The 12,750-nt window shown below is 33.3% G+C and overlaps 2 protein-coding genes across 2 annotated transcripts; one reads left to right on the top strand and one right to left on the bottom strand.

Moving 5' to 3' along the window:
- The first annotated feature begins 334 nt into the window (after nucleotides 1-334).
- On the top strand, nucleotides 335-2,433 carry LOC115423743 (microfibril-associated glycoprotein 4-like). Its single transcript, XM_030140760.1, has 5 exons — nucleotides 335-488; nucleotides 596-793; nucleotides 913-1,009; nucleotides 1,101-1,268; nucleotides 2,037-2,433. The coding sequence occupies exons 1-5, from the start codon at nucleotides 480-482 to the stop codon at nucleotides 2,282-2,284; spliced, it is 720 nt and encodes a 239-aa protein (XP_029996620.1). The 5' UTR covers nucleotides 335-479; the 3' UTR covers nucleotides 2,285-2,433.
- Nucleotides 2,293-12,155, bottom strand: LOC115423742 (retinol dehydrogenase 8). Its single transcript, XM_075353488.1, is given in 8 exon segments — nucleotides 2,293-2,971; nucleotides 2,973-3,002; nucleotides 4,111-4,294; nucleotides 4,390-4,483; nucleotides 5,763-5,942; nucleotides 7,268-7,429; nucleotides 7,510-7,657; nucleotides 12,008-12,155. Coding segments are annotated over 7 exon segments (927 nt in total). The 5' UTR covers nucleotides 7,607-7,657; nucleotides 12,008-12,155; the 3' UTR covers nucleotides 2,293-2,791.
- Nucleotides 12,156-12,750: the final 595 nt, after the last annotated feature.

The following is a 12,750-nucleotide window of genomic DNA, read 5'->3' as shown; positions in this document are numbered from 1 at the left end:
TTTAGACAGGTTTCACATCTGAAGCGCTATAGTCCAATAGAGCAGACCAGCACCAACAGAAGTTTAAAATATATATGGTGCGATCTATTTTACAATCCAAACTGTTCTGAAAATAGCGCAAATTTAAATGTAACGTCATGTTACATCCATCCAACTTTTTTTATAGTGTTAAGAACAAGCTTAAAAAGGACAGAAAGAGAAGGTCTAAAATAGCCTGCACTTTTTGTCATACACACTCGTCTTTCTGAAAAAGGACACAGTGATATCTCTCGCCTTATTTTTAGCCGTAATAAGCAGCTGCTGTAAGTGGAGATGCAGCCTCAAGAAAATCAAGAAGACCTCAATTGCACATGTATTTGTACACAGACAAGATTGTTCACCCTCACTGAGTTTTGCTGCCATCCACGGTATCATTTCTAAAAACAAATCACGGCATCAAGCTGCTAGTTTAGCCACCAAAAAGCTGTGCCACTCAGTCAATGACTATGGTGAGTTTATTTTAGTGCTTAATTAGTTATTTATATATTTATGCACAATACTTGTCATTTCAAAATACTAACTTGAGGTTCTCTGTGTTTTTTGTTTTTGATTGCAGGCTTTCATAGTTTTTCTACTGCTGATCCCAGGGGCACTCTGCTCCCCTGTGTTTCTTCCAGTCGATTGCAGTGATTTGTACAACAGGGGTTTTGGTCACAGTGGGGTTTATACCATTTACCCAGCAGGATCAACCTCCCCTGTCCAGGTCTACTGCGATATGGGTTGTGAAGATGACCCTGATAGTGGTAAATGGACAGTATGTATTTTTATATACTTATAAATGATTTAAGTCTGCAGTAAAAAAAAAAAAAAAAAGCACAGTTGGTATCAAATAAAAATGGAGGCAAATGCGATATGAACACATTTTGCCCCCAGGTTATTCAGAGAAGAAAAGATGGCACAATTAACTTTTACCGTGGATGGGACCAATACAAGACAGGATTTGGACAAGCATCTGGAGAATACTGGTTAGGTAAGGGTTCATTCTGATGGATTTCAGTAAAGTAAATGTGTCAGTGTAACTTCAGCAACACTAGCCTGATAATGACATTGTCCCTTTAAAGGTCTGGAGAATATCCATCTTCTCACTCTGAGGAAGAGCTATGAAATGAGGATAGACATGGAAGACTTTGAGGGGGCGAAGGCTTACGTTCAATACTCAACTTTCTCTGTTGGTCCAGAGCAGGAAGGCTACATACTTACATTGAGTGACTTAACAGATGGTGGAGCTGGTGAGTCAAATTGGACAACAATGTCTGTGTCACCAGAAATTAAAGTGTAATACAGAAGCGCAAAGTTCATCACCCTATTAGCTTTCACGATAACCCTAAGCCAGGGGTATCAAACATATGGCCCATGTGCCAAAACCAGCCCGCCAAAGGGTTCAATCAGGCCCGTGGGATGAATTTGAGTAATGCAAAAATTACACTGAAGAAATTAATAATCATTTTAGTTCAGGTTTCACATACAGACCAATCTGATCAGTAAAATACTATCATAATAACCTATAAATAATGAAAACTCCATATTTTTCTCTTTGTTTTACTGTACAATGGTGAAGTTACATGAACATTTTTAAACTTACAGTAAATTTAAATTCTTTGACCAAAAATGGGAATAATCTGAACAAATATGAACAACCTGAAATGTCTTAAAAGAAGTCAGTGCAATTTTAACAATATTCTGCCTTTTACTAAATGTTTTGTGCATTTGTAGATCCACTGTGATCTCTAAGTTGTAATGATAAACTGAGGCACAATATTATTAAAATTACACTTATTTTTCTTAAGACTTTTCAAGTTGTTTGCCTTATTCAGATTTTTAAGGAAAATTTGTAGATGCAAACATTTTCATAATGTAATTTTACTTTTTCCACTGTTATTATTTTACTGGTCTGGCCCACTTCAGATCATATTGAGATGTATGTGGCCCAAAAACTAAAATGAGTTTGACACCCCTGCCCTAAGCCCTTGGAATGACCAATTTGCTTTTGTTTGCAGGAACCTCTCTAAGTGACCATAATGGTCTAAGCTTTTCTACATTTGACAAAGACCAAGATACTCATTCTACAAACTGTGCTAAGACCTACTTCGGAGGATGGTGGTATGGAGAATGCCACAGTGTCAATGCCAACGGTCTGTACCTGTGGGGAAGTTCAACCTATGGGATGGGGATCAACTGGAGGTCTTGGAAAGGATATGAGTATTCTTTGAAAGCCATTGCAATAAAGATAAGACCAAAACAGTGATAGATTAATCATGTTTCTAAATGTCATTTAATTTTCGCCAGTAGTGTAGATCATATTCAGTGTTACATTCATTGTCCACTTTCTTGATTTTGTCTTTAGATTCCAGCTCTGTTATAATAATGTTAATAAAACACATTTTTGTTTACTTATTTTGTTATATTTTCATTCTCCTTACACACAATATAACAAGAAATATATGTATTTTTTTTTACATTTAATAAGAACAATGATTAAAACTCTATAATAAGTTAGAAAAAGTGATGCACAAGCAAAAATACGATGTGCATATTCACAGTACATTTAGGAATTGTCATATATTTGTAGTCGTCGCTGTAATCTACAGGTAACATCTTGTCTCCTGTACAGTCCTATATAGTTCATCACACCTCAGAGCCAAACCTTCACCCATTACAGATGGCAGTTACAATGCAGCAGCTACAACAGGCACTTACTGTCTGCGTGCTCGCTCACCTCAAGAGTTACATGTAAAACTCGACCATCAGATCTTTATGTCTTCCTTGTGCTCCTCTGCAGTATCCGCAGTAACGTAAGAGTTGCATTAAAGACACCGTCATGTTTGAAAATCATCTTATAGAAGGTGTCGAGAGGCAGTCGACCGGTCGGATCTGCATGCTTGAGCGTAGTCATGGGCATGTACAGCCGGTTAGTCTGATGGCGCAGGGGGGGGGTCCTTGGCTGTGATTACTTTGAGGGTTTGCTGAATATAAAGACAAAACATTTTAGTGGTGAATTACTCACTGGAAAAAATCAAAATCTTACCAAGTGTATTTTTATCATTTCTAGTCAAAAATATCTCATCACACTTAAAATAAGACATAATCACCTAAAGAGTAACTTTTCAGTGAGATATAAGAACTTATTTTGAGACAATAGATCTTGAAAATCTTATTTCAAGTCATCTTACCAAGATAATTTTCACTTATTTCATTGGCAGATTTTTCTTTTTTTTGCTTGAATTAAGCAAATATCTTGAATCTTGAATTAAGCAAAAAAAAATCTACCAGTGGAACAAGGCAAGACAAGTTTATTTCAGATTCAGAAAACTTTATTTATCCTATACAGGCAATTTATTTGCAGCTTACCACAGACATCAGTCCACATCCAAAATGCAATGTGACAAACATAAATAAATCAGTGCACAAATACAAGATCATTGAAAGCAACTACGAATAATGCATTTAAATAATCAACAATAAATAATCAATCAATACCAATGCAGACTAAAAGACCCTATTGGTTCTGCTAACATAAAAAAAAAAATTAAAAATCTCATATAAAATGACTAAAATGACTGCTGTCAGAGTTTAAAAGATTTGTATAGCACATTTCATGTATAGGATAATTCAAAGTGCTTTACATAAAACATAAAAGCATCACAGGAGAGGCATGAAAATACATTTAAGAAGAGAGAAAGTTAAAATATAAAAACATTAACATTAAAATAAAAATAGACATTAACATCATCAGCGATAAAATGTGATTTTAAAGTTTATTTAAAAGACATTATTTAAGAGTTTAACAGAAAGCTGCAGTAAACAATAAGATTTTCAGGCCTGATTTAAATGAGCTGAACAAGTGAAAATTATCTTGGTAAGATTTCTTGAAATACGATTTTCAAGATCTATTGTCTAAAAATAAGTTCTTATATCTCACTGAAAAGTTACTCTTTAGGTGATTATGTCTTATTTTAAGTGTGATGAGATACTTTGACAAGAAATGAGAAAAATACACTTGGTAAGATTTTGATTTTTTCCAGTGTTCATCATCACTCAGCACATGACATGATCACTACTGCTGTTATTTACCTCCGCTACTTCCTCTGATGTTTGACCTAATGAGGCGAACACCTTCTTAGAGTATGGTAGATAGATTTCACGGAAGATTCTGGCAGTCTCCTCATCTGTCCCTGATAGATCCATCTTTGTAGCATCCTCATACACTTTCCTCTCAAACTCTGACACCACAGGACCGGGTTCCACCAGTGTAGTCCTGGTGAGAGAAAGGACACACATACAGGACCAGTGTTAGTGTTGTGACTGCATTGAGTGTGTTAAACTAGTGTATTGTTCAAGGCAGGTTATCACTTGATGTTGAACTTCATGGCCTGCACTGCCAAACTTTCACAAAATCCTTCCACAGCGAATTTGGAGGCCGAGTAGACGTCATTGAACAGCAGCCCTGTGTAAACATATGAGTACAGTTTATTAGAATTTAAACAAAGCAGCCTCCGGTCTTTTACTCTGCAAAAATCCTAATCTTACCAAGTGTATTTTTATCATTTCTAGTCAAATTATCTCATCACACTTAAAATAAGACATAATCACCTAAAGAGTAACTTTTCAGTGAGATATAAGAACTTGTTTTTAGACAATTGATCTTGAAAATCTTATTTTAAGAAATCTTACCAAGATAATTTTCACTTGTTCCATTGGCAGATTTTTTTTGCTTACTTCAAGATTTTTTTTTTTTTGGCTTAATTCAAGATTTTTTGTTTGTTTGTTTAATTCAAGATTTCTTTGCTTAATTCAAGATGTTTTTTTTTAATTGATTCAAGATTTTTTTTGCTTAATTCAAGATTTTTTTTTTTTTGCTTAATTCAAGATATTTTTTGCTTACTTCAGGATTTTTTTGCTTAATTCAATTTTTTTTATTATTTCAAGATTTTTTTTGCTTAATTCAAGATTTTTTTCTGCTTAATTCAAGATATTTTTTTTTTGCTTAATTCAAGATTTATTTTTGCTTAATTCAAGTATTTTTTATTAATTCAAGATTTTTTTTTTTTTGCTTAATTCAAGATTTTTTTGTGCTTAATTCAAGTGTTTTTTTTTTGCTTAATTCAAGATTTTTTTTGTGCTTAATTCAAGTTTTTTTTTTGCTTAATTCAAGATTTTTTTTTGTGCTTAATTCAAGTTTTTTTTTAATTCATTCAAGATTTTTTTACTTAATTCAAGATTTTTTTTCTGCTTAATTCAAGATTTTTTTTATTAATTCAAGATTTTTTTTTACTTAATTCAAGATTTTTTTTTCTGCTTAATTCAAGATTTTTTTTAATTCAAGATTTATTTATTTTTTGCTTAATTCAAGATTTTTTTTGCTTAATTCAAGAATTTTTTTTTGCTTAATTCAAGATTTTTTTTGCTTAATTCAAGATTTTTTTCTGCTTAATTTAAGAGTTTTTGTTTAATTCAAGATTTTCTTGCTTAATTCATGCAAAAAAAAAAAATCTGCTAATGGAATAAGTGAAAATTATCTTGGTGAGATTTCTTGAAATAACATTTTCAAGATCTATTGTCTAAAAATAAGTTCTTATATCTCACTGAAAAGTTACTCTTTAGGTGATTATGTCTTATTTTAAGTGTGATGACATATTTTTACTAGAAATGAGGGAAAAATACACTTGGTAAGATTTGGATTTTTGCAGTGTATTTATTGACTTCACTCACACAAACACACATACCCTGAATCCCCATGACACTGCTCATCACCACAACATGACCACTCTGTCTCCGCTTCATGTCAGGCAGCACCTCTTTCACCAGTCGTACCAGGCCAAAGAAGTTTGTGTCAAAAAGCTCCTTCATATCAGACATGTTTTGGCACTCTAGAGGACCGATCATGCCAACGCCTGCATTGTTCACTGTAAGATCAGAGCATACTGTTATGAGAGTATGAGAACATAAATTCACTTAAAAAGTTATACATGGAGCTTTCAACGGCTCGAATTAATGGTGCTAATGTGAGCACTCTAGTGTTTGATTAGTGGATGAACAGGTGTTAAACAGTTTAGATCAGTAGATGGTTTAGAACGCCGGTGGATGTTTGGGTCTTTATGGGTTAAACACAACTTTCATGCAACTTTCAGCAAAAAAATCATCCTTGAAATCAAATGAAATCATCAAAATACACTGAATAATTATGGAACAAACTCTCAGGATTGATAAAAAATCTAAATCCGTGTAAAGAACAGGCCTGTGTTTTCAGCTTTTGCAAAACTAAGGAAACACTGTGCACATACGTGGGATTTATTCAGGTGTATTTGTCCTTAATAGTAGTTTGGTTTTTTGCTACCTGGTGTAGCACTGCTGACTCTTTGAAAAACATACTATAAGTTAATTTTGCTACTGGCTCTCTCACCTTAGTGCCTCTAGATGTCAAGTCCCCTCTTTCTTGTCTGTATGTTTGTGTGCCTCTATGTGTTTATATGTTTTGTGTGTATGTGTGTGTAATTTTGTAGCTTATGTATGCATTTTTATTTTTCTGTGTGTGTAACGTGACATTTCTTTTCTTTTATCATCATCATAGTATCACTGTGTTCTATGGTATCCCATGACACATTCTTATGTCTTGCACTGCAACAATCAGAATCTTACCAAGTGTATTTTTCTCATTTCTAGTCAAAATATCTCATCACACTTAAAATAAGACATACTCACCTAAAGAGTAACTTTTCAGTGAGATATAAGAGCTTATTTTTAGACAACAGATCTTGAAAATCTTATTTCAAGAAATCTTACCAAGATAATTTTCACTTGTTCCATTGGCAGATTTTTTTTCTTAATTCAAAATTTTTTTGCTTAATTCAAGCAAAAAAATCCGCCAATGAAACACGTAAAAATTACCGTGGAAAGATTTCTTGAAATAAGATTTTCAAGATCTGTTGTCTAAAAATATGTTCTTATATCTCACTGAAAAGTTACTCTTTAGGTGATTATGTCTTATTTTAAATGATGAGATATTTTGACTAGAAATGAGAAAAATACACTTGGTAAGATTATGATTTTTTTCTTGCTCTTTTCTTGATTTCTTCTTGCTCTGAGAATCCAGTCCAGTATTACTGTATCCCCTGAAACACTTCTGTTGGACTTGATTTGTGAAATGGAAATGGAAATAAAAAATTGATCGCAAAAAATTAAAAGAAATCACCTGAAAAGTATCCATGAGAGTAAATGAAAGCAGACTAACCGAGAACATCCACTCGTCTGTCCGGCAGGCTGTTGACACATTCTCTGATAGAGGCTTCACAACAGGCATCTAATTGTTTGATTTCCAGGGTTTTGTTTATGGAGTCACCAGCTACTTTCTCCAAAGGTCCCCGTTTTTCAAGATCCCTCATTGTTGCAACGACTGCAAGAAAATAGTAAAGACACTGCATCAGTAGCTTTATTCTCTTATGCACAGTATGTAAAACAGAGTGAGTGACTGACCTTTAAAACGTCTAAGTTCATCTTTGGCCAGTCGTGATGCCACAGCCAAACCGATGCCTGAGGAGCAGCCGGTCACTAACACTGTCCTGGTCGCCATGGATATCTGACCTCTGACCTCAGGGGTCTCGAGAGCATACACTAAATGAGACTGAGAACAGATTAACTGAACTGAGTTATGCTCTATTCCAGTCACTGATTTATTTATTTTTTTAGTCCTAACTGTTATTTGAATGTGCAATAATAATAATGCGAAAGACAATAGCAAAAATAACATTCACACTTAACAAATAAGTAGACTTCCATTACCTGCTGAAAATGCAGCACTGGCTAAATTAACCCATAAAGACCCAGTGCTGCTTTTGTGGAACTTCCCAAATGAATTTTTCTCTATTTTAACCTTTCTTAAATGATTTATTATCATTCACTCTAATATTATGCTCTGTATTTTGCATGTTTTAAGTGAAAATCAGGTATTTTCCTCAATTTAATTCACTGATTATGTAGATGTTCATTAAACCTCAGATTAAAATTGAGGGTTATTATATCCAAAACAAAGAGGACTGAAGAAAAAGATACATTTTCCTGTAAAATATTTCATTAACTGAACATAAACCAAGTGTCCCCATCCAGTGTCACTGATCCAACTCCATGGGTTTTACTGGTGAATCAGTGTTGTAGAAGATGACAGTGTTTCCATGGTAACTACAGAGCCTTTGAACGTCCAAATGGGTCATATCTGATGACCATGAAAAGATGACAAACTGTTTTTTTACACCAAGTATTTACATGTATGAATACGATTAGTGGATCAATATGTTTTAAACATTTTATATCAGTGAATACTTTTGGTTGCCAATGGATGTTTGGGTCTTTACGGGTTAAGTAAGTGATACAAGTTGCATTTCCACTTCTTTATTTTCTTATGATCACTTATGGATGACTGCTTAAATTTGGTGACTTTTTCTGTGGGATGTTACTTTTAATTTGATGATTCCGAATGAAAACTGGTTTGTAACGCTGGTACTTTCTTTAAAAACATCTTAGCCATTTTAGAAATATTTTGTGGCCCTACACGACACTTTAACAACAACACTAAAACTAGAGGTCGAACGATATGTTTTTTGGTTTTTTTTAAGGCTGATGCCAATTCTTAAAATTTGATCAGCTGATGGCCGACATCTACAGCCGATATTTGAGGCCAGTGTTTAAGGCATTTTAGTTTTGTTTTGTTTGTTTTTTTTTAAAGCACTATGACTGTAAAATACAATTGAAACACACAAATAATTAAGTTTTTTAGGCAGCAATATGAATGAAATTATTAACACATGTACATATAGTACTCTTTGAACATTTATTGAACTTCAAGTGCTGCCCACAAAGATGCCTGATCAAATATCTTATAACATTTTTACTACTGATCAAATATCAGCTTTCAAAAACAAAACATTATAGATGGGCCCAGTATATTGGCCAGCTGATATATCACTCTACCTCTAACTAAAACACTGTTCATTGTAGAGTTTTAACATATTTTCAATTTAAATTATTATAGAATTGATAGCAAGGTTGGATTTCTGCACTAACCAGTTGATTTACGTAGACTTTTTATAAATAGTGTCATTGTTGATTGTGTGGGGTCCAGTTTGCCGCCTTGAGGCTGCACTGAGTGGAGAGTGACTGTCACATTTGTTCTTGGCTCTAATCTGATTTGTTGCATATTGTAATTTCTGGAATGTTCAGCTCCCAACAACCTTTGTGTCCATTTCAGCCGTTCATTCACACTAGAAATATGAAGTCTTAATGTTTGTTTTTGATGGTGAAGTTTTTTTTTTCTTTGCTTTTTTAAGACATTTATTTATTTTATCATTTATTGGTTTATTTGGTAGGGACAGTGCATTTTAATTAACATCTGTTGTGAGACAAAACAGATGTAAGTCTAATATAGCTAACAGGCTCATTTGCATCCGTTGGGCCTGAGGAGGTAATGAAATCCATCACAATTAAAAATACAAATAGAACAGTGAATAAAAGAACAACACAATGAAGGCACAGGTTTAAAGGTTAACAGTTAAAACTAAAACATACAGCATGAAGGTCTGTAGGCATTAACAAAACATCTTATAGAGGAAGACATAAATTTAAAAATAAAAAAGTGGTGAAGTAAATCTGACAACAGTAATAGATGCCACTGACCAAATAACTTTTTAACCCTTTCATGCATACTGGTCACAACAGTGGACAGCTATTCTTCAGCTGTTCTCTTGTATATTCATGGGTTTGTTGTTTTAGTTCCATACCAGCCAACACAGTGGACGCTTATGCATCATCCCATACACTGTAATTCATACCATTACTGTAACTTTGCTGTTCTTGATAAACCTGATATGCAGTAATATGTTTTAGTGTAAATCAATTAGACTGTAATTAACACTTTTCTAAATCAAAAAGTTTTGGTTTTTTTTCATATCTCCATGAAGTGAGTAATAACTAGTATTAGAGTATGTTAAATGTGACAAAACACCAGATTAGCTGCATTAAAAATGTTTTTATTTCATAGTTTTCACACAGTATATTGCTTTCTGATGATGGGTTTTAAATACATGTTTCTTTGCTTCAGAAATTAAATGCATGGTGTCCAGCTGAGTGGACATTTTTGTAAATCCATGAAAAATAGGTTCATTAAAAAATTTCAATCGCATTGTTTTTTCATGCCTAAAGAGGAATAAAAACACTCAGGAAAAAAATCTTGACTAAGGTTCTCATAATCAATGCATGACAAGGTAAATTTTTGCCTGATGACATAACATTTTTTAGATAACTGTGATACTCATTCATTTACTGTATAGCTTATATGTCTACATCTAAATTCTATTTATTTCAGTCTTTAACCCTCTGGTATCCCATCCAGCAAGGCCCTTACTAAGCACCAAGTGTGCCTTTTTCGCACACTTGTGGAATAATGTCAAAAAAAATTTCATAGTTTGTTTTTAATTCTTTAACACTTTTTTCTATTTCACCAACTTGAGCCATAAATAAAAATGCCAAATACTCAATAATTGTCACATTTTTTTTAACCCTTTAAATGCCGTGTTTGTAATGTAAACAAACCATTTTTTGGATGCAAAAAACACACAAATTTTTGTTTTGTTTTTTTTTCAATATACTACATCAAAAGTGGACCACATATTATTTGATTTTTTCATCCTGGCATATGTCAATGATTAACAGCAACATTGGTTAATTTGCATTATTATTTTTGGTGCTAGGTTAAATGTACAAAAATACTAGTATCTGTCACCAAGTGTGAAAAAAAGGCACACCTATTAATCAAACTATTAAATATTGTATATTGATTTATTTTTCTGTTGTAATTTGATTTCATTTTTGTAAATCAAGGGCAGCCCTAATCATACATATCAAATGGAAGAAATAGTGTGTTTTAGGCACACTTGGGAGACAGATGCTAGTCTTTTAATTTTCTTTTGTTTACAATGTGTAAATTTTAGTTGGTGGCCAGAATTTTAACCCTTTCATGCATGAATTATGAGAACCTTTATCAAGATTTTTTTTTTTCCTGAGTGTTTTTAATTCCTCTTTAGGCATGAAAAAAAAAACAATGTAAGTGATTTTTTTTTTTTTTTTTTAAATCAACCTGTTTTTCATGGAGTTACAAAAATGTCCACTCAGCTACACCATGAATTTTATTCTTGAAGCAAAGAAACATGTATTTAAAACCCAGTATCATAAAGTGATATGAAAACAGTGAAATGAAACTATGTTTAATACAGTTAATCTGATGTTTTCTCACATCTTAACATATTCTAATACTAGTTATTACTCACTTCATGGAGATAATATGCAAAAAATAAATATTAACAATTGATTTCCCACTCAAGAACCAACCAAGAACAGCAAAGTTACAATAATGGTATGAATTGCAGTTTATGAGATGATGCATAAGTGTCCACTGTGTTGGTTGATATGGAACTAAAACAACAAAACCCATGAATATACAAGATTAAAGCTGTAGAGTAACTGTCCACTGTAGTGACCACTATGCATGAAAGAGTTAAAGAGCGTGCAAAAATGAACAACTTTTGAATTCTAACCTTATTTAAATTGTGAAAATAATATGAAGGTTTTTTTTATTTTTTTTTTTTAAACGAAGTGTGTGCCTAAAATGCGCACCCGGATACCGGAGGATTAACTCACCAAAAGTTTAGTAAAAACAGAAGCAAAATTGATGTAGTTTTAGTAAAAATACCAGAGCACAAAACACTTGCATAGACTCATCATCAACAGTTGAAATGGGTTATTCAGAATGAAAACTGACCAGCATTAGGCCATAAATGATTATATTCACCTTTGCTGCCTCAGGATTGTACAACACTGGAGTGATGTAAGTGTATTTGTCACCTGTTACCATTCAAACTGCACCACAGGGGTCGACCAAGCTGAAATGTAAAATATAATGTAGGTGATCTGGTTTTGCACCAACCTGCAGACTAAGCAGAGCGACCTCCACAGATGCACAAAGTGTAGGTTTTAATCAACCAGGCCGATCATAGTTGTCCCTTCCAGAGGACGACAACGAGTCACAGTGGGACATGCGGACACATAAGCCGAGCGATTACCTAAATGGTCACGTCGACGGCCTCTGTACCTGGGAGTTGTAGTCCTTTGTGATGAGAACGAAACTGCAGAAAACATCACAATGTGGACATGCTAACTGGAGCACTTGAGGAAAAGGAACTCACCACTGTAGAGAGACACATTAATAATAAACAAAATGTGTAACTCTGCCTTAAAACTACAAAACAAATCAGAATACAGCTGCAAATAGAGTATGTTTTAAAATTAAGTTCCATATTTTTCAACTTCTCTGCCTTTATTTAACATTGTTTATTACAAAGTCAGTTGTTATAGCTTAAACGTTAAATAAAACAAAAAAGAAATATAAAACATGAGTAAAAATAAAATATGTAGGCTTATCATGTTCACTGAGAGCTGCTATATTGCTTCATTTTAGATTTTATCTGTTTGGTCATTTATTTTGTTTCTATATTTATACATGATGCATTATGTTTCAGTTTGTTTCTGCGACTCTAAAAATGATCACGGAGGTGGAGTAGTAAGTCTGTTATATGCAATATGAAAATGGACATTTTTATCAGGGGGATATGGCTGATGGTTCTAAAGTATTTTAGAAAACACAAAATATTTTCCCTAACCTTTTTCGTG

The sequence above is a fragment of the Sphaeramia orbicularis genome, chromosome 8, assembly GCF_902148855.1.
Source record: "Sphaeramia orbicularis chromosome 8, fSphaOr1.1, whole genome shotgun sequence".
NCBI classification, from domain to species: Eukaryota; Metazoa; Chordata; class Actinopteri; order Kurtiformes; family Apogonidae; genus Sphaeramia; species Sphaeramia orbicularis.
Note: the sequence above shows the minus strand (reverse complement) of the source record. Positions and strands in the feature narration are given on the sequence as shown.

Excerpts from the sequence above, each read along its gene's own strand:
- LOC115423743 (XM_030140760.1), top strand. Across the intron at positions 794-912 it reads CTGATAGTGGTAAATGGACA|GTTATTCAGAGAAGAAAAGA; the intron begins GTATGTATTTTT and ends TTTTGCCCCCAG. Across the intron at positions 1,010-1,100 it reads ATCTGGAGAATACTGGTTAG|GTCTGGAGAATATCCATCTT; the intron begins GTAAGGGTTCAT and ends GTCCCTTTAAAG.